General features: G+C 43.8%; 1 protein-coding gene across 3 annotated transcripts in view; it reads right to left on the bottom strand.

Moving 5' to 3' along the window:
* The window catches only part of LOC147420520 (phosphate transporter PHO1-3-like), a 174,442-nt gene that overhangs the window by 24,581 nt on the left and 129,564 nt on the right, over window positions 1–20,297 (bottom strand). For 2 of the 3 annotated variants that reach the window (XR_015187064.1, XM_086505181.1), the window contains exons 9-13: window positions 13,680–13,784; window positions 13,536–13,580; window positions 13,298–13,450; window positions 12,868–13,146; window positions 7,890–8,026 (exon numbers count right to left, since the gene is read on the bottom strand). Coding sequence is in view for 2 of the 3 variants with exons in the window: in XM_086505181.1 (XP_086361307.1) it covers window positions 7,890–8,026; window positions 12,868–13,146; window positions 13,298–13,450; window positions 13,536–13,580; window positions 13,680–13,784 (719 nt within the window). In the remaining variant the exon portion in view is untranslated. The remainder of the gene's footprint in view (window positions 1–7,889; window positions 8,027–12,867; window positions 13,147–13,297; window positions 13,451–13,535; window positions 13,581–13,679; window positions 13,785–20,297) is intronic. The other variant, XM_086505182.1, reaches the window with a different exon arrangement.

Below are 20,297 nucleotides of genomic sequence, written 5' to 3'. Positions count from 1 at the left end.
GTTTTGCAACATCATCGCGACGGAAACTCCAGAACAATCAGCATTTTCAGTTTTCAGCAGTTAGACTTCGCAGATCAAGTCCCGAACCTCGCAGATCTCACCTTCCCGCAGCAGTTCCTCGCCGCACGATCAATTTCCGCAGGGTTTATAGTTTCAGCCCGAAAAACGCAGATTTCAGCATCTGCGTTTTCAGCGCGTTGTCGTCGCATCGTCGTCATCGACATCGTCATCGACATAGAGTCAGAATTCAGCAGATAGAAGATTAGGAGATTTCAGTCCATAGCGTTTTTGGACAGCAGTAGAAAGATTGCAGATTTCAGCCCTTCAGTCGACTTCGTCATCACCGTCGTCATCGTCGACATAGCCTAGACTTGCATCAGTCTCATGCATACCATTTGTACCAGATTGTGCAATCAATAGTAGACCACTCTCGCCGACGAGAGTGGGGCCTTCGGAGGAGGGTTTTACGTCTCTAGTGTCATATCTCTCTTCTCTCTCTATCTCTCAGTCTCATACACTTGCACGCACAGTGTCCATTCACTTTGTTTGTGATCATAGCAGTTTCCATTAAGAACGGAAGGCTCTCCCTTCCATAAGAACTAAAAGGAACCTTGAGCATAGTTCAGAGCAGCAAAGCGCAAACAATCATTCCGCTGCACCTAACATTTGGACCCAACTTCTCTTCTATGATGAGGCGATGAGCAAGTTCTTGACCTCACAGGAGGTTGGTTTGCGTGGTTTGCAGCTACCTATTCAGGGAGAGGAGCTTTTGGACGTTGAGTTTGCTGATGGCTCAAGCATGTTTTAGAGGGCCACAAGGCCAACTTACACTGGTGTGAGCAAGCTCTTAAGGTGTTCTATTGCGCGTCGGGAGCACAGATCAACTGGCAGAAGACAGTGCTTTCTAGGTTGGTAGTGCTCCCATGTCCAATTGGTCACCTGGAGAGGGCTTTAGGTGGATCTGCAATACGCTACTTCGGCTCTTAGGTTGGTTTGTACTGGCAAAAGACAGTGCTTTCTAGGTTGGTAGTGCTCCCATGTCCGATTGGTCGCCTGGAGAGGGCTTTAGGTGGATCTGCAGTACGCTACTTCGGCTCTCAGGTTGGTTGGGATTTGTCTCCAGAGCAGCAGGTTACTCCCCTTCTTCTCTCGATTAGGAGGAAACTGCTCCATTGGAGCTCGACACAGATTTTTCTTGCTGGCAAGGTTGTGGTGGCGAAATAGGTGTTGTTGGCTACTATGTGGTACACCACGTTGTGGAAAAGTGTGTGGTCTAGCAGGGAAGGCGCAGGGCCTCTGGCTGTGAGAGTTCGTGAAAGTACATGTAGATTTGTAGGTTGTTTGAAGCGAAAGAGACACTCAAAAGGACCAAAACCTCAGCCATGAAAGCTTCATTCTTGCACAAGATCAAAATCAACTCAAAACTCCTGTGTGTGTAATGATTTGCTGTAGCTGTAGCCTTGACCCCAATTACATAGTCGTAACTTCAAACCGTTGAAAAGAAATCACGAGCTTTTGCCTTCACATCGACCATTTTCTGATTTTGTAGTGATTTAAGAGCTTCCATATTGAATTCCCCACACATTTTGATGAAGGGAAATCCTAATTCACTCCCTCACAAGCTTAGATACAAGATAACGAAGAGGTGAGACTGCACTATACGTTTATGGAGCAACCATGAAGTGAAATACACAGAAGAAGAAACTTGCAGTTTTTTTCAGCCATAAGAAGCAGCCCTCTTGTGTTTTCCCACGTTCAGAGTGCTGATGTATCATTTTTTGGGCCTTTTATGCCATTTATGACCAAAACTAAGTCATTTCTACTCATTTTATTCCAAAAAAGACCATTTTTTATGTAAAAAATCCCAAACGGAGTCGGAAAAATCCCTAAATTTGTAAGTCACTCACATAAGCATAAAAATCAAAGATATGCATCATTTTTCCTCACTTTTCCATTTTGAGTCACTTTCGATGCAATTTTATGATGCCGCCCATCAACTGCTATTTTTAACATTTTTGCCCACATCAACTTTTGTAAGCGAGATGAGTGTGCCACCATAAAATACTCGGAATTTATACATTCTCAAACCAAATTTGGCATGTTATCAAGTGAAAAAACAAGCAAGAACGCCAGATCCACCATTATTTCTTTCATTCCCATGGATCACAAAGTATCAAAAAGGAGGTGAGAATGTTTTTATTTCACATCATGTACGTGCCATGGCACGACAACGTCTTGCTGGATTTTCTCGAGCTCTTGCATCAATTAGCTCGAGACTCATCAAGAACTTCTTGTGGTCAGGGCGCGACACACAACCGGATCAGGCCAAGGTCTCTTGGCAGGACCTCACTTTACCTTGCTCTCAGGAGGGTTGGGGATCATCGACCCAGCACGACAAAGTTGAGCCCTCCTTGGGAAGCTTGTGTTCAGAGGACTTCTTCTAGGGGAGGAGCCCTGGAAGGAGTTGTTGCTTCACTTGATTAGGGCCCAAGTCCCATACACGGGCAGCCCATAGAGCCCTCCCACCCTAAGGATTTTCACAGAGCTGCGCAGAGTAGGCCTGAGCAGGAGGTGGGAGGATCGCTTGGCTGCGAGCCTGCTTCAGTCTTGGGAGTAGCTGCAGGGTGGCCTTGAGCAGCATCATCCCACGTGCATTGAGGAGCGTTTGAGACAACCAATTTTTTGGAACCATTTGGTCAACACACATCGAGGCCACATGGTTGGTAGCAGGCCTCATGTCTCTTGGGGTCCCATGGCAGAGAGTCTAGCCCGCTCATTTGTGGACTGGCTGCAATTTACAGTACTTTCTAAGAAGACTCAGGGCATTCAGCTACGAGACATGAGGGGAGTGCAGAGTATGTGTCGGGATATTATAGAGCCTATACCTACAGAGTGGCACACCCCTACAGGACTGGTAGCTCCCTGCTAGATGGGGGTTTTCACGCGTATGGAGGTCCTCATCTCAGTTAGGGCTTGCTCACACACAGGTTCGTGCATGTTCTTCAATGTTCAAAGGGAGGGCCGTCTCCACAGAGTCACTATTGAGGCACCAAAGGTGGGCGAATGCTGCTTTCAACGAATCAGAGTTGTGGATATTAGTGAGAGGACTTGTGTTATAGACCCAAATTTTGAGTCGGACACTAGCGAATCTTGGCTTGGGAAAGCCGCCCTTTGGTGCTAGTGAACTAGGACCCGAGGGAGTGGTTTTGGCAGGATCCCTTTACTCCAGTTGCTCACCGGGGGACCCCCTTCTTTCAATACACAGCTCCATTGGGTCACCACATATTTGACAACGTAGACAAAGACTCGTCCTACTGTAGCAACTCACTGGCAGGAGGAGGGTCTCGTGTCCGAGTTCCTGGCGGTTTTTTGCGAGAATTTCTGGGATAGCAGAAAGTCGAGGCGAGTCACCATGTTCGAGTGGCTAGTTGCACATCAAGCTATTGCAATCGGGAGTTGATTGGTGCATAGTAGCCTCTCGGTAGTATGTGCTGTCTGTGGCCACCCACTTGAGACCCAGCATCACTGTCTGTGGGATTGCCCTACGGCACATCATGTTTGGCTTCGGGTTCTTTGGCTGATGCTTGTACTCTCTACAAGCAGCCAGCCAGTGCACTTGGAGTGCTGCAGCTTGGTCCACACTCACGGGCCCAACACTTCGTTTTGAGATAGTTTCAATCAACACGATGATTGTGATACAGGAGGGCCGGCCCACACTCTAGCCAACCACAGAGTTAGTCCTTTAGGAGTGGAGCAGAGATAGAGTTTGGTGTTGGGAGCTCATCTGCAGCCTGACATTGTGGTTTATCTAGCGAGCCCGTTGCTTCCACATCTTCGAGGCACGACGAGTACCACCGGTGGAGACCATCCGTGACCTTTGGCTAGAGCTGATCCACACACTTAGGGGCCTCCAGGGCGGCTCATGGTTCGCCTAGATGGCAATACTGTCCACCAATGTGGCTGTTTCCTCCTCCCATCTCCAGATTTAGCCTCATTGTAGATTTTTTTCTTCTTTCATTGGGAGCGTCTCCCCACATGCTAATGTAGCCTCTCTAGCAGGGGTAGATTGTAGCCCATTGGGCAATTCTGTTAACTAATGGAAGGATCTTTTTCTTGGAAAAAAAAAAAGGAAAGCACATGTGGGCAGCCTTGTTTGATCCAAAGTCCACTCTGTGTGGCATGTACGAGATCTCCGCGAATAAAGACGGGACCCTTAATCATTATGATTTTCTAGGTTGAATTGAGTCTCTTTGTCGGCCTCTATTGTCTACTATCATCAAGTGTCCCCTCCTACTTGGGGATAAGATAAATCAGCCCCCCTATCAAGTGCTGAGGCATCACACCGAACTCCCTTACAAACAGAAAACATTTGCATAAACCGAAGTCAATCAACTCCTAGTGAGCTCACTTAGGGTGCGAGCTCACTGCCATCATGCACAACAATGTGACTCTCACCCACTGTGTCAGATGAGTCCTACAGCAAGTTGAAGTCCCTCTCTACTTGTACGGAAATGGCTTAGGGACTTACAATGCATTGGCAATGTGAGATTATCGGATTGTTAAATGTATTTCCCTTGGATCATGCGAGTGGTCATACAGAGTTTTGGACTATGATTGCTGATGCTTTGCTGGCCGTTGTGCATTACTTCTCTGTCCACAATGACATGTCACTAAACATCGACAAAAAAGATACACATATGTCCCTCAGCTCCCATCGTCCTGAAACAAGCAGATAAAAAAGTCTCATATTTCTTGCAAGGAACTGACCACAATGCCGATTGTGGGTCTCACCATAAGTGATGCTCCTAACTCATCAAAAATCAATGCATCCCCAACCAAAACATCTTTGAAGCTCCTGGCTCAAGAGACTGTGCAAACTCAGGTCCAGCAAGGCCATGCAAATTCCTTGAGGCAATCCTCATGCAGAACTCCAGAAAACGGAGGTTGTGGTAGCAGCAAAATGAACAATCTTTGCAAGTGAATTGGACAAGTAATAACCTCTGTCGAAGCGAGTACACGACTGCTATATTCTTGTATGAGAGATTAGCTTCTTAACCATAGCCTAAGTGCCTCACGCCACTCATGAGGCCTTTGCCTCTGGTCAGGAACCCTCATGTATGAATCCATAACAAGGGGCGCGGCCTTGCTGATCTCATTCCGTTTTCTGTTTCATGTGCTTATGGACTCACAACCATGTGCCATTTGGAACTGATAAGCAAAAATGTGCTAAAGCAAACAAGATCTTTAGCAACTCTGCAACACCAAAATTGCCTAGATAATCAGAGAGCTACAAGATTGTGTTTGAGTGCACCTGACAACAACCCTGCCGACTCATCCAACAAAATGAAACAGAGAACCCCCCTCATCACTACGGCCAATACTAGAAAGATGTGAACTCTAAGCAGACTGCTAGGAAAAAACCACAACCAAAGCACTCTCCTTGGTGCCTAAAATCAAAGCAAGTTTGTCTGCTAGCTACTCAATGTAAGAGAGAGTCTGCATCATCGGAGGAACAGCATCTGCATCACCGGGGGGAGTATCATCTTAGGCTAGAGTACTCCATCACCGGGGGAGTATCATCTTAGGCTAGAGTACTCCATGAAAAAATCCACCCGGTGATCAGTGCTAAACTGGAAAGTTTTCCTCCTCAGCAATCACATGAACCACTGGATCGAAAGCATGGCACCAAAATAGAAAAAAAGCTCCTACACGCTCAAATCCAAGGCTCATGTGAAGATCCTTGGCTGCCATGTTAGGACTCTCGAACTTGATCCAATAATTATCACATCCCAAAACTTACATGTTAATGATCTTGCTCACATCTCCCATATGTACCCAATCTTGTACCTCCCCTTTGACTAGGTCGTGTCCCAACCCCACAAAAGATTGAAGTCACAGCTAGACAAAGGTCTTTGACGAAGCCAAGCCTTTGCTAGATGCCCTACCTGATGGAAAATAGAGCATTGGCTACTCCACTCATTACCTAACCCACTCATCACTCATGATAGGGAGAAGAATCACCTTTGAGAGAGCATGGGGATCTTCAATAAGAACTCAAATGGTGGGTATTCCAAGGACCTTTGCGGCTACTAATGCAGCAGTCCTAGGGGACACCACATTGGTATCAATGAGACCCCTCAATTGAGGAAACAATGAAAGGTACTCCCAGTGCAAACAGGGGAGCAAAACAAGTCAAAAAATACAGCCTCATGACAGTCGCCTCAACTTGAAGATAAAAAACGAAGGCGCCAATGTCAAAAAGAGGCTCATGCAACGCTCAAAGCCACAAGGCTAGCATGAAGCATCTTGCTGCCATGTTAGGACTCTTGAACTCGATGTGATTCATAACCACCCTAGATCTGGACGTGAATGATCTCACCCACCTTTGCCAAGAGATGGGCCTGCATTAAACCTCGTACCTCCACTCTGATGGGGGCGTATGCCGACACTCCTGTGAAAGAATGAGGTCGCCTAGAGACCGATTATCTTAGCTGCTAGGTCGCTCTCTCCTCTGGTGACGACAAAGAAAACCCCAATGTGGGATTAATGTAGGTGGGTGAAGGCCTGCATGAGAGTCACTCTAAGGATGCATCTGAGTAAGAGGGGTTACATGCATGGGAGCAGGTGAGTAAGAATGTATCAACCGAAGAGTGAGCATGAGTGTGAGTGAGAGTGAAAGTGAGCCTGCATGGAAAGAGTGTGTGTGTGTGTACGCACGCGTGGGCATGCGCATGTGTAGAGTGCATGAGCTGGTGGGGGAGTGAGGGAGAGGAGAGAGTGTAGAAATGGTGAGGCATGGAGCGCATGGGGCAAAGACCAGCAATAGCAAGCAACCAAGGATTTCACTCACCTGGAGAGGCCCAACTTTTCCCCCTTTTTAGCCTCGCATAAAGAGCTTGGGGCCTATAACAAGCGGCCTCTCATTTCCCTTTGTAGAATAAACAAAAAAAGGCACTTTGGTAGGTCTTGGTTGTAAAGACTACTGCCCAAGCTAGGTACAAAGATGCCATTTGACATTTTGACACTTGCACCAACTATGGTAAATTTTTCTGTTTAAGGTTTTGCAAGATTGGCAAAACCTCAAAGTTATCCCCATGCCCAAACGGTTTCCTTTTGATGTTGCCTATGATTGAAAAACGACACAAAAGGTACTTATGTAATATGTGCCGTATTGTCTTGAATGTTAGATATACTTCAAAAGGTTTTTCCATGCAAAGTTTCTCGAATGTTTGTGCTTCTCCCAGTTTGATTGTTTCTTGAAATGAAACTGATAATTATAGAGTATTTCCCATATTCTACGTACCTCTCTTAAATGACATTTTCTCCATGCCAATTTTTTTGATTAGATGGTTAAGAGTTCAGATGCTGAAAAGAAAAATTCATGGAAGTCACAACCACTACTCTTTGGTAGCTTCAGCTAAAGAATCTATCATTAGAAGTTTGCGGCTGAGGAACTTAGTCACAAACATGTGCCATTTCGTTTCTGATGTCGAGTCTTAGAAGATTTAAGTCTTCGTTTCCTGGCACACTGGTGAAATACGCACAGGAATTTAAGTGTATGATCAGAAAACAAATATCACACACACTATATATATATATATATAATATATATATATATATATATATATATATATATATATATATATATATATATATATAATATATATATATATATATATATAATATATATATATATATATATATATATATATAATATATACCTCCAAACTTCAAAGGATATGATGAACTTTGCCTTGCTGTCCTTCACATAACAGACAACCTCCACAGGGACACCATACACTTCAACCAGTGGACATCTCAAAAGATATCTCCAGACTATGTGCAGAACTCAGTTTGAAAGAAATTAGGGTGAACTTGTTTATTCAAACCTGTAGAAGTTCCAGTGCCCTCTCCTGATAACCTCAAGAGAGGCAAACAGGAAGTTGGTGATGCGGCGATCAATGTTAGAAACCTCAATGCGTGTAATGGACTGCAGCCAGGCAAGCCTCAAAAAGGAATTTAGTACCTGTTATATAAAATCATATTTACTTGTTAGGAGTGCTTCAAAGCAAAAAAAAAATTAACACAACATCTATGGTAGCTAGTGGTTTCAATAAATTTAAAAAGTCAGTAGGTGCAATGATATCAGCATCAAAAGGCTTCTATTCAATGTAGTAAATAAAACAAGCAATCTCTATAACTTGTCTACTTTAAACTACAGTAGCAACTATACACCTATATTAGTGCTGCTAACATTCAACTGAAAGATTCAAGGCAAGCATTTATTCCTTACTTATACCTATATTACTGCTGCTAACATTCAAATGTAACCACACAGAAATAGGCCCAAAATCAAAACACAGAGAAAGAGAGAAAATGAAATGTTATATTAAAACGTCTTCGAAAGGCCAAAATGACCTATGAGACCAAACTGATACAATCCTTGTGGATCTAATCCAATGTCTGGGTACAAAAATAAAATGAAATAAAGTGAAAGACTAAAACTAAAAGACTCAAATCGTCAGCCTGAAAATCATCATCATCTTCATCCATGCCCGAGGATGCCCGACATCGGGCGTTGTCCGAGAAAGTATTGCATCTATAGCTGAAGAGCTTCGTCAATGTCCGCCTTTGTAAAGAATCGTACTGGGCTCCCATGTCGTGCTAGAATAGTTCTGATTCTTGGGTAGAGCTTCCGTCGATGTTGTGGTCGGCCCTGTAGACGCGGACGTCTAGCTCTCCCGAGCTCAGTGGCTCTGTCCACTAATATACCTCTGGTAGAAGTGGGCACTAAAGTCTGCTGCGAAGCATGTTGTTAGAGTCCCTATTCTAAAGAAGTCAGTGATCTCCCTCTGTGAATGTCTCCCATTACCTAGTCTCATCGAGAGACTTTCCCTGTGTTTGCGCAGCTTTAGCAAAAAACCCGAGGCACCTCTGATCCTGATATCTCATGACTCTAGCCAATGGTGCAAAGCCCTCTCTGAATAGACAATGGAAGCGGCCTTGTATCTTGTAATATACCGGACAATGACAAATGTGATGTAACTCTGTTTCTGGCTCTTTATGACATAACTGGCATATCCTGGCTTCTGCTAGTACTCTCCTAAATCTGTGAGTCTCGATCTCTAGCTGATGCGATGATATGCGCATCTGACCAATAGCACATCGTACCCCTTACGATAAATGAGTGTCCATATAGGCCGGTCTAATCACATATCCATCCTAGTTGGAGGAGATGCTCTCTATAGAAAGCCATCTTCGTGCCCAACTCTTGTACCGGCTGTATCCATGTACTTCTCGTATCTACTTGAATCAAATCTTGACGTATAAGTCTAGTGGTCTCCATCCATGTGAGAGAAAGGGAGGGTGCATCCAAGGAGTACCGGAATGGAGGCAGTCTATCCATGCTGAAGCCGTGTGACTGGAACCATGATGTCATTTGCCCATACCAACATGCTGTGTCCCCTTGTAGCGCTAGCTGTCGGGATGACTCAAGTGCTAGCCGAGCATATCCGTCTCTGGGAAGGTCCAACGAATTTTGCATGAAGGAGACTGATTTAGTAAGGGCCTCAACTAAGAGAGGAGCAGCCAGCTCAGCCCGAATAATTTCATGTGGCACTTAGGCCTTAGCCCATAAACATCTGAGAGATCATAGAGACTAGAGGCCTCTCCATACATCTCCATCCATCAGTGCTACCAGATCTGCCCTGGTGGTCCATTGAGGGCCCTCGAATCTGAACCCTATAGAGCATAGCTGAAGCCACTAGAGTGTCAAAAAGCCACAACTTTGTTCGAGGTTCCTAAAACTGAACCTACGAACACAACTTCTCCAAACCTCTCAAGGCTGCATAAGCTCTCGTCAATCTAGTCTCTGCTGCTCTCCTCAATGAAAATGCCGTTCCACTGAAGACTACCCCAAGATAGGTGTATGCATTTATATACTCCACCGTCTCCTGGCCATATATAAAAGTACGTGCTGACCTCCTGACCCACTATGGTGTGGTGTTAAACACCATAAACTTAATTTTCCCCAGGTTAACAGACAATCCACTATCATGGGCAATGTGTACAAAGCATCTAAATGACGCTGCATCCCCTCCACGGAGTCAGAAATCAGCACAATATCAGCAGCATATAACAGTAGTGCGATCCATGTCCCTGCCAACTGTACTCCTCTATCACCATCTCTCTCAATGTAGTCAGCAACATCATCCACATACATGCCAACTAGTGTAAGAGATAGCGGGCGGGCAGCCCTATTTCACCCCAATAGTGGAGTGAACCAAATCAGAAATCCCCTCTGGAGTGCGTACATGCCCCACTACCGACTTGTATAGAGCCATGATCCCCCAAATCAACTCTTTTGGAACCCCCATCTCTTGCAATCCGCGCATTAGTCTAGATCTGGGCACTTATTGAAGGCTTTGCAGAACTCCACATAGCAACAATAGAGTCGTCTCCCACGTGATCTCCCCTCTTCAATAATGGCTCTGAGTGTCAGGATATGGTCAAGAATAGAGAAACCTCTCTTGAAACCCGCCTGTCTTGCTGCCTGTACACCCTCTCTCTCTGCCCATCTACTCAACTGTTGCTCAAGGATGGATGCGTACAACCGTGCCAATGTGTGTCCAATCATGATAGTGCGGTAGTTCCAAGGATCCATACGGCCCTCACACATGCCACGGTTGAACATCACTGCTAGAAGCTTTGCAAGCAAATCTTTGGCATGTATAAAATGCTCTGCTACCAGGCCATCGTGATCATATGCTCTCCTAGTCTTCATCCTGTCAATGGCTTTCTTTACCATCTCTGTTGTAAAGAAAGCACATGTGTGTGGGCATGGCTCTCGCGGATCTGGAAGAGGTGGCTGCCCCGAGACGGTGTAGAGAGATGATGCATACTGACCCCATACCTCCATAGAAGTGATGACCGGTGGGGGGAGTGCTCATGGAAGAGTTGCCATGCCTCGCCTGAATCCTAGCTCAAAAACAACTGATATAAATCATGCTCTAGCTGAGCTAGAAATGCCCTCTTCTTTCGTTGTACCAAACGCCGAGAAGCAATCTATGACTGCCTGTGAGTAATGACACCTAGAAGTACCTCCCTTTGAAGTCGGGCTCTCGTCTCTCTGAAGTCGCGCATATAAACCAACGTGGCCCTTCCCATGTCCAGACCAAATATCAATAAAGTGCTCTCTAATTTGCTCCCATGCCCTCAAAAGAATAACATACAATACAAAAGACGTTTATGATATTTGTGTGATCACAATACTCTGTTGTCATGTTGTGACACAGAGATTTCCAAAACCATGATGTCTTTGGACGACCATGCTCGGGTGCAATAGTACCTGTCACACAGGCCCCTAGGGCAAGATGGACTTGGCACGGAAAAATCCAACCAGTCAATCATGGCCGCCTAACAAACTAACTATGAGAAACACAACAATCATTGTTCGCATAGAGACTAATATATTGTGAAGTGCACATTGCACTTGAGCCACGTGGATAAGCTACTGCTATAGGTCAACATCAATCTTAGGTAGTATAGCTTTAATTCTAGCGTGGCACTTTGTGAGTCTCTAGAAGGACATGAACAATCGGGCAGGTCATAGTTGCCTACCCTCCCTTGCATGGTACAGTCACTTAGGCATATAGGCATATGAACAGTCCCTTGAGCCATTTATTTCCATTGACTTACCGACCACCGGCTGACCGTTTTCGGATCACTTTCTGACCGCTATCTGGCTTCATACCATCTACGATCACAAATAAAGACCTCATTAGCGTGCAATATGGAATCCACCATATATATGTGCACTATTGGCTTCATTGTCCACCACAGTCATAATGTGCTGGAATGAGGCTCAAAATTCCTAGGATGGGCTTCAACCCCAGCTAGGGTGCCATTGGCATCAACATAGTGCATTTGGTAGCTTTGACATACTCAGTCAAACGAACATTTCCTTCTGAACAAAAAACTGATCGTTTGCACAAATGAGTGCGTCTTGAAGGCCCTTCAGGACTGTTAGGGGAGACTGCAGGAATCATACAAAGCACCAAAAAATACCATATTTACCAGAGAGTCCCCTCTTTGGTAAGATGATCAGATAGGAACATGCACCCCACATTATCACCAAACTTTAAAGAGCACAGGAGAGAGTCCCTTCTTAGAGGCTTAGTTTACAGATCTTTGGTAAGATGATCAGATAGGAACATGCACCCCACATTATCACCGAATCTTAAAGAGCACAGGAGAGAGTCCCTTCTTAGAGACTTAGTTTATCTTTGGTAAGATGATCAGATAGGAACATGCCCCGTCAGTGGAAATTAATGATTCCTTGACTTATGTTTGCATATTCTCTTTAACTTTGAGCCATTGGCACTCGTGTGTTTTCTGGAACATAGAGATGTTTCAGTTGGAAGGGGAAAAAGAAAATCGGTAATCATGAGCAGCTGTGAGGAATAATCATAAAGTGCCATCTGATGTATCTGGAGGGCTCAGTGCTTCTGAGTTTTCAAGGGACGACATAAGCTACCCGCAGTGACCATTCTGGCTATAATTGATTCATACACTTCAAAGGACAGTATGATTGATGCCCGCGGATATCATCAAGCTGACAGAGGGCGCCAGGACTTCATTAGCCTCTGGCAGTCAGGACCCTTCTTCATGGTGAAGCACTCCCAGCCGGCAGTATAGGCCACCCATTTGGCTATACTCTCCTCCCATTGTGTGATACAGACATTGTATATTCTGGTTCTATCTTGCGAAAGTTCCCCACCCCCATTCTCTGTACGGTTTGTATCTCATGCATATTAAGCAATTAAAATTGAAGGATGAGAATCAATTTACTGCATAGCAATTACTTACCATTGAGACAAAGTACACAGATTTTCGTTCCAGAACAAGTTGATCTCTAAGCAGATAATTCTTGGACTTTGTTCTCAGAAGTCCCCAGTCAATGACAAAATCCCAGTACAGTTGATAGGCTGTTGCTAACGTAGAGCAAATAATAGACATGGCCATCCATCCTTTGGTCATCTCATTGTGGTATGTCAATGAAACTGCAGCTGCAACCGTTGCTGAGAGGTATTTTCCGCCATTTGCCGCATGCATTTTGTCATGCTCGTCAATCCACCTTCTAAAACACTACAATTTTAAGAGAACAAAATTCCATCATACAGCTGTTTAAAGAAACAGACGTGACTAAGACACTTTACATATAGACACTGACTATTGTATTTTCTGGAGCTAACAGCCTTAGAAGGATTCACTACTAACAAGAAATTTGTCACAGAACCTGCATTATACGCCACCAATATGGTAGCAGGGATATTAAATATGTGAAGGCCTGATAGTTTATGTTATCACTAGTGCAAGCATCACTGCTCCTTTTCAGATGGCCTGTGACATAATAGCACATCAAATACTCTGCATTTTTGAACATATACACCTGCATTTTTTGACGATAAACAACAGGTTATAAGTTACAACCATTCTAAATCAAAGAAGAGGCAAGAGAAACATTGATATCTGACCTGGCTTGTTAATTGATCTGCAAGGAAAAAATCAGCCATGACAACCTGATAACAGAAATAGTATCTGACTTCATACTCATGAAGTGATTTTACCAGATTTTCAACCCTCGTAAGGTTAAAAAAAGAATAAGCAGAGAAACTTACCTTGTACAGAGGTGACAAAACGATGTGCTTGAGAGATGCAAGGAAAAAGTAACGGCTTGATCGGTAGCAGATATCAAATGGAAGAAATAGAATGAATAAGAAAACCTGCATTTAATATACGCCACACAAAATTAAAAAAGTAGAAAGTGATAACTGAAAAAAACAACACCCAGAATGCATCTTATACAAGGTCTCGACTTGACTGTGTACAATGAAATACAACTAAGCCTGCTACCCTAGCAAGGGATAAGGAGAACACACACATCTGCTTATAGACCAGGAAGATCTTCTTAGAGCCGACTCTTCTGCTCAAGTCAGTCAGGCTCAATAATTTCATGCCAATTTAAGATTTCTGATGTGCCACGAGCTTTGTCCCATTCCAAGTTTATAAACGACAAGCGTACCTCTCATTGATTAGAATAGAGAGGTCACTTGCAAAGAAGTCTCCCTTCATGCTAATTTGAGATTTTCCATGTGCCAGGAGCGTTGCACCATTTCAAGTTGATAAACTAAAACATACACCTCTCATTGATGAAGACAATGAAATCTCACATACAAATTCAATGATCATGCCTCCATCTTGGCCATGCCTTTGTAAGACATTATAATTGTTATGCACATATTTCTCTCTTTTCTTCCACCTCTTCTTTCTTCCCCACAGAGTCGGGAAGTGTACAACTTCCAACTATGAGCAGTGGCTACAGGTGATATGAGCACTGAGGCTGTGCATATCCACATCTGGACTCTGGATTATTCTATCACAAATAGCGGCACAAATCAAAATCAAAATGCTAAATCTTTAAAAAAAGGATATTTGGAAAGAAATGAAATGGTAACCCACATCTGCAAAAGGGAGACCACTAAAATTACATCAACGTCATATGGTCCACATGTCCACTATAGAGAATACGAAAAACTAAGGTAACAAATGATAAAATGTGAGCAAAGAAGTGAACCAGAACAGCCAGCTGGTGGCCTATCTGCCAAAGCCTCATCTCCTCAGTGTGAGCTGACACTGTCTCTATCTGCAGCTTATGGGAGCACATTTGAAGGTGTCCAGCCCGTGCAAAAGGTTTGAGCCCATGCTTTTCAGTCATAAAATAAATCCATGTTCGGTAATGTGAAGAAAAAACTTTTTATAGAACACCATTTTCTTCCCAATTCCAGGTAAAACAGATGGTGCCGTGTGTCCAACGAGCTCTGAAAGGGTGGCAATCTGTGCATAGTAAAGCCATGCGACTCAAACTAGGCTGATATCTGTGCATACCAACACCTAGAGTCTTCCCCCATGGCTAGCTGCCAAGATGACTGAGGACGAGTCTAGCATAATGATGACCTCGGAGCTCCTACAAGGCATGTAGGTAAGGTAGTTATCTATTAGTGCCTCAACCAGAATCAATGTAGCTCCCAATTATACTCTTGACGGCCTCATCTGGTAATACAGCCTTACATCGGAGCATCCTAAAAATCATTGAGACTAGTTGTCTTCCCATATCTCTCCATCGATTATACCTCCAACCACAGTGAACGATGGTCTAGACTATGTCCCAAATCTGGCCTATACAATAATGTGGATGTCACCATGTATCAAACAACCATAGCTTAGTGTGGCTCTTGATATTGTATTAGTGAGCGCATCTGCTCCAACTGTGTAAGGTTGCATATTAACCTCAAGTCATTCTCAAAGCTGATGCCTCTCTCATAGAGACAGAGGATCCGGTAAAAACAACTGCCAGACATTTGTAAGACTTTCCAAACTCCACCGCTCCTAAAAATAAGTAAACATTGGTGTTCATGACCTTGCCGATTGTGGTGGGTTGTTAAATAATATCCCCTTCGTCTTGCCACGTTCCACGGTCAAATATTTACTCTATCCATAGCTCCATCATGTATTCGATTGTCTTTGTGGCCCCTTTGGCAAGTCAGAAACAAGAAGAATATTGTCCACAAAAAGCAACAAGGGTGTCCAAGTGCCTGATAATTGTGCACCTCTATCACCCTCCCTATCAATATAGTCTAATAGCTCATCATGAAGTGGCAAAGTTTCACTCCCACATGTGCTGTCCCCTAGCTAGGCACCTTTTACCGTATTTCTTTATTATATTTCTTTTCAGAGAAAACTGTTGGGGAAGCCACTCGCCAAGTTCTGAGTGAAAATAATTCCCCCCAGGCACATACTTAAAGGCCCTTGGCATGCCTTTCCATGATAAAAATCCCCCAGCTTTTAATATCCCAAAAACTACAAAATTCAATTGCTTTCCATAACTGCCACATCAGCTATCATACGGCCTGCCATGTCAGCCCGCATTTTCCAGCGCAAAACGCCGCACCATTCCCATGACAAATCACGGGGTGAAAGTGAATTGGCCAGTTTTTGGTCCTACTTTCGGAGCCAATTCAGGTCGACTCTCTCCTCTCTCATCGGTACAGTCCAAACTCATGCCACATCATCGGGTCGTGCCATACCCCCCTTAGAGAAAGGTAATTGCCCGTGATTACATCTGCAGAGGTCACACTTGCAAAACTCAATCCATATCTTGAGCAGGCATTGACTTCATGCATACATGCCAATAACCATCCCAACTAGACTGTACATTCTCGAGTATGCATCCACTCAAAATCCAATCTACAATCAGATTCTATCTAGTCATCTCATCCTTTTCAAATCCTAGATATTCCAAAATAGTGATCCTCTCACTCGTCACGTCCAGATTTCATCGATCTCTCATAGATGGCTTGGTGCACTAAGACCACAGATCTAGGCTATCTAATCCAAGCTGGAACTTTTGATGCAATAGAGTCAAATAAAATGCTTCACAAATATGATCACAGATCTAGGCTATCTAATCCAAGCTGGAACTTTTGATGCAATAGAGTCAAATAAAATGCTTCACAAATACGATAGAATGCCATGCCAATGCCACAAATGCACAACTCATAGATGCATCACATAAACGTGAATACAATAAGTCCATCAACAAAAAGTGGGTCAGCTGTCAGAATCCAAACTCTTCTATATCCCTTCAGGAGATATCCAACTTTTTCAAGCATGAGCTTGAAGCAAAATACCCTCCGTCGCAGCAAGAAAGAACCCTTTACCGAAGTGGGAAATCATGCCTCGTTGAAACAAGTTAAACAGGCTCAGACAACTAGCAACTATATTCAAACAAGTTGAGACAACACCAAATCAAGTTCACACAATACCAAAACAGCGTTTTCAAACAGTAGAACAGTTAATACAAAAACTTTAAAAATCACATCAGGATGAAGAGGTCTCGTCAAAGGGACTCGAAGTGCAATTGGCTTTCCATCTTCCTATACAGTTCTCGGGCAGTTATTGATAATGCGAACTTTTGGGCATACTCTCTGCCGGAACAATAAACTCATGAGTCTTCCAACCCTATTCACAAGGAATATAGATGCAAAAAAATCTGTATGCTTACTCGCAATCATTTAAGGCTTCTTTTCCTAGGAAACATAGCCTTTAGTACCTAGGATCTATATTTATTTTGGGTTACCACCACAACGTATATCTTACATCTTGTGCCATCAAGCAAAGGTAAATCTTTTGTTATGCACCTTTAACAATAATAGCCGAATAGTGAGAGCATCCCCTCATGTAACGCGACGGCACCACATGCCAATTGAAAAGAACACACTAAACACACTTTTAGCACTTCAAAACAATTGAGGTGAAAGAGAGAGAGAATCCACACAAGAGAGAATCCACACAAGAGAGAATCCACACAAGACACAAAGTGGCGAAGTTCCACTCCCAGACAGCACTCACCCCAAACCAACACACTTTTAGCACTTCAAAACAATTGAGCTGAAAGAGAGAGAGAATCCACACAAGACACAAAGTGGCGAAGTTCCACTCCCAGACAACACTCACCTCAAACCCTGGCGCCCCTTTCGGTATTTCTTTATATTGCTCCAACAAGGTAAACTCTTGCGGCTCTGCTCTACTTCTCCCATGCCTCGAATGCGCCCACACCACATATTTAAAGTCCCTTGGCCTCACCCAAAAGCAGCTACATGAAAAGAAATGGGTCAACAAGCATTTGATCCAAAAGCCCTTGCCCAGAGGGTTGTCTATACAGTGCTACCACGTAGCTGACACTTCCGCAAATCACGGGGTTGTCCGTACAACTTGTCACATCAGCAATTTCTACGCAAACTATGTGTGTGTAAGTTTGTTCTCCTTTATTTTAGGGTTTAGGCCCCTTTGCCGGTTCCTGGGTTGGGTTAGGATTTTTAATCCTAGCCCAATTTGTCTTTTAGAACTTCCGTCCATCTTCAGTAAGTTTGTAAGGTCTTCTTCTTCTTCTTCTTCTTCTTTTGCTAGGGTTTATGTCCCTTGACCGAAATCTGCAAGTTGGCCAGCTTCTCGAGGATTGCCACGTCATCAATTTGTGGCATACCCCCCTGTTGAAAGAAAAGTAATTGTCAGTAATTAGATCTACAAAACAAAATTTAGCTCAAAAGTATATGATGGTAATGAGGGACAATCAGTTTTCTTATTCCATATCGGAGCTCTTGATATTCTGGTGTAGCAAAATTAGCCATCACAAGTAGACTGTGTTGATCTTTAAAGAGGTGTCTCAATGCACTAGAGTCATGTACCCCACCCAATTTAGAAATATTCAGTGATTGACACATAACAATGCAGCCCAGATGATTACAAATGCATGTTACCGGACATAGAAACATAGTCGCCGATATAACACTCCCCCTGTAACTAACCAAAAAGGTCAGGGCCATGAGAAATTCAATGACTCCCACATCACTCTCCCCGTAAATAACCTAAAAAGGTCCAGACCATGAGATATAGAGGCTTGTTACAATCAAAAGCTCCCCAAAACGTAGTCTACGTCGCTTGGAGGCTTCAAGTATAACTAAACGCTCCCCATATTGTAGCCTACGTCGTTCAAAGGTTTGAAGTACTCCCCAAACCGCAGCCTACGTCATTCAAAGGTTCCACATAAATACTCCTCCCAAGAAGCACCCGAGCCATGAGATATTCAGACGTGCCAAGGCATGCCCAAAAGAACATCTCAATGACTAAACTTCATGATGTGGGAGTCTCCTTTGCCATGGTACCCTTGGATGGTGACCAAAAAAGCACCAATGAGTGGTATGTAACAGACTTGGACACTCCAAGTCAAGAATCTACCGCGACAACACCAAATAACCACTTCAAAACAGTTCATAGTTCACAATTTTATTCGACACTGGCCATCGACACTGGCCCGGCGGAGTTCGTGCCTAGAGATATTGGCCCCAAAGACTGGCGCCCCTTTCGGTATTTCTTTTTATATTAATCTGAGTTCAAAGTACAAGAGTGCGGGCAGTCGCTCACACTCAGACTTTGCGTCCAGATGCTCTGAGTTGTGAGAGGCCTGCTCACATATTTAAAGTTACAAGGGATGCTAAAAGCAGAGCCCAAAAGCTGTTAAACTCAAAAGCTAAAAATCCAAAGGCTTTTGAAAAATAAAGTAGTTTCTCTCTTTCTCTAGTGCTTCAATAAAATAAAGCAAAAAGAATTCCCTCTCTTTCTCATCTTGCGTAGAAAATAAAGCACAAACGCAATGCCAAAAAACTGTCGCTGGTTCTGCCCTGCTGTCGAAAATCACGTCGCAATTCTTGGGGGTCCGTACAACTGCCACATGTCAGCTCTGCCACGTTAACAAATTAGGGTTTCCTGCAACCCTGGACAGCTACGTCACAGTTTACCAGTTAGGATTTCCTACAGCCGTGGACAGCCACGTGTTAGTTTGTGACATACCCCCCTCTTGAAAGCATTGTAATCGCCCTCGATTACGCCTGCAAAACAGACAGAGGCCATAAACCGCCTTAGCAGACACTGACTGTTAGTACCTACGTACTAGGAACACCCATCTGGCACATGTACCAATCGACAGTCACATCACACGACATTACATGACATTCAACATTCATTCGGATCTTAGACCATGATTTATTGGCAATGTAGCTAGCAATCGCATCTAGATCCAGTCGGGCCCTCATAGAGGTCCGATTGACTAACCCCTATTGCAACCATGTCTATTCGAGATCAATCAGACCAAAATGCTATAGTCATTTCGTCTATCAGTTCCTACACTTAAAACAAGTCAAGAACAAATCAGTTTCATATTCACGAATTCCATTTCATAAAGTCATACAACAGAATACTGTCAGCTCTCAGTATCCCTGAAGCTCAAAGAGACATCAGTGATTCTAGTATTCTAAAATCAAGGCATCGGTTGACAAAAGAGCATAGTAACTTCCCTCTTGTGCATCCCACTGCACCAGATCTCCGGCCAAGCTGAATTCTGGGTTCCATTTGGAGTAGACTATGCTAAACCAAAAGCTTCAAGGTAAAGTTTCACAATCTGAGGAGTATCTGTTAGGTCCTCCTCCTCCATCCACTTCGCATACAATGCAGGATAGTTCTTGAACTTAACCAAGAACCGCCTTCTTACTTTACCCTTATTCTTTGTGTCCTTATGTGCCAAAATCTGTTCAGGAACAAGGATCTCCTCGTTTTCCTCCACTTCCGGTTGCTCATCGGGCTCCCCATCATCAGGCACATCACCTTTAAAGGTTTCAAGAGAC

The sequence above is a fragment of the Adiantum capillus-veneris genome, chromosome 28 (genome assembly GCF_014529385.1).
Source record: "Adiantum capillus-veneris isolate H3 chromosome 28, ASM1452938v2, whole genome shotgun sequence".
Classification (NCBI taxonomy): Eukaryota; Viridiplantae; Streptophyta; class Polypodiopsida; order Polypodiales; family Pteridaceae; genus Adiantum; species Adiantum capillus-veneris.
The sequence above is the reverse complement of the archived record's forward strand: the minus strand, read 5'-3'. Positions and strand labels throughout refer to the sequence as shown.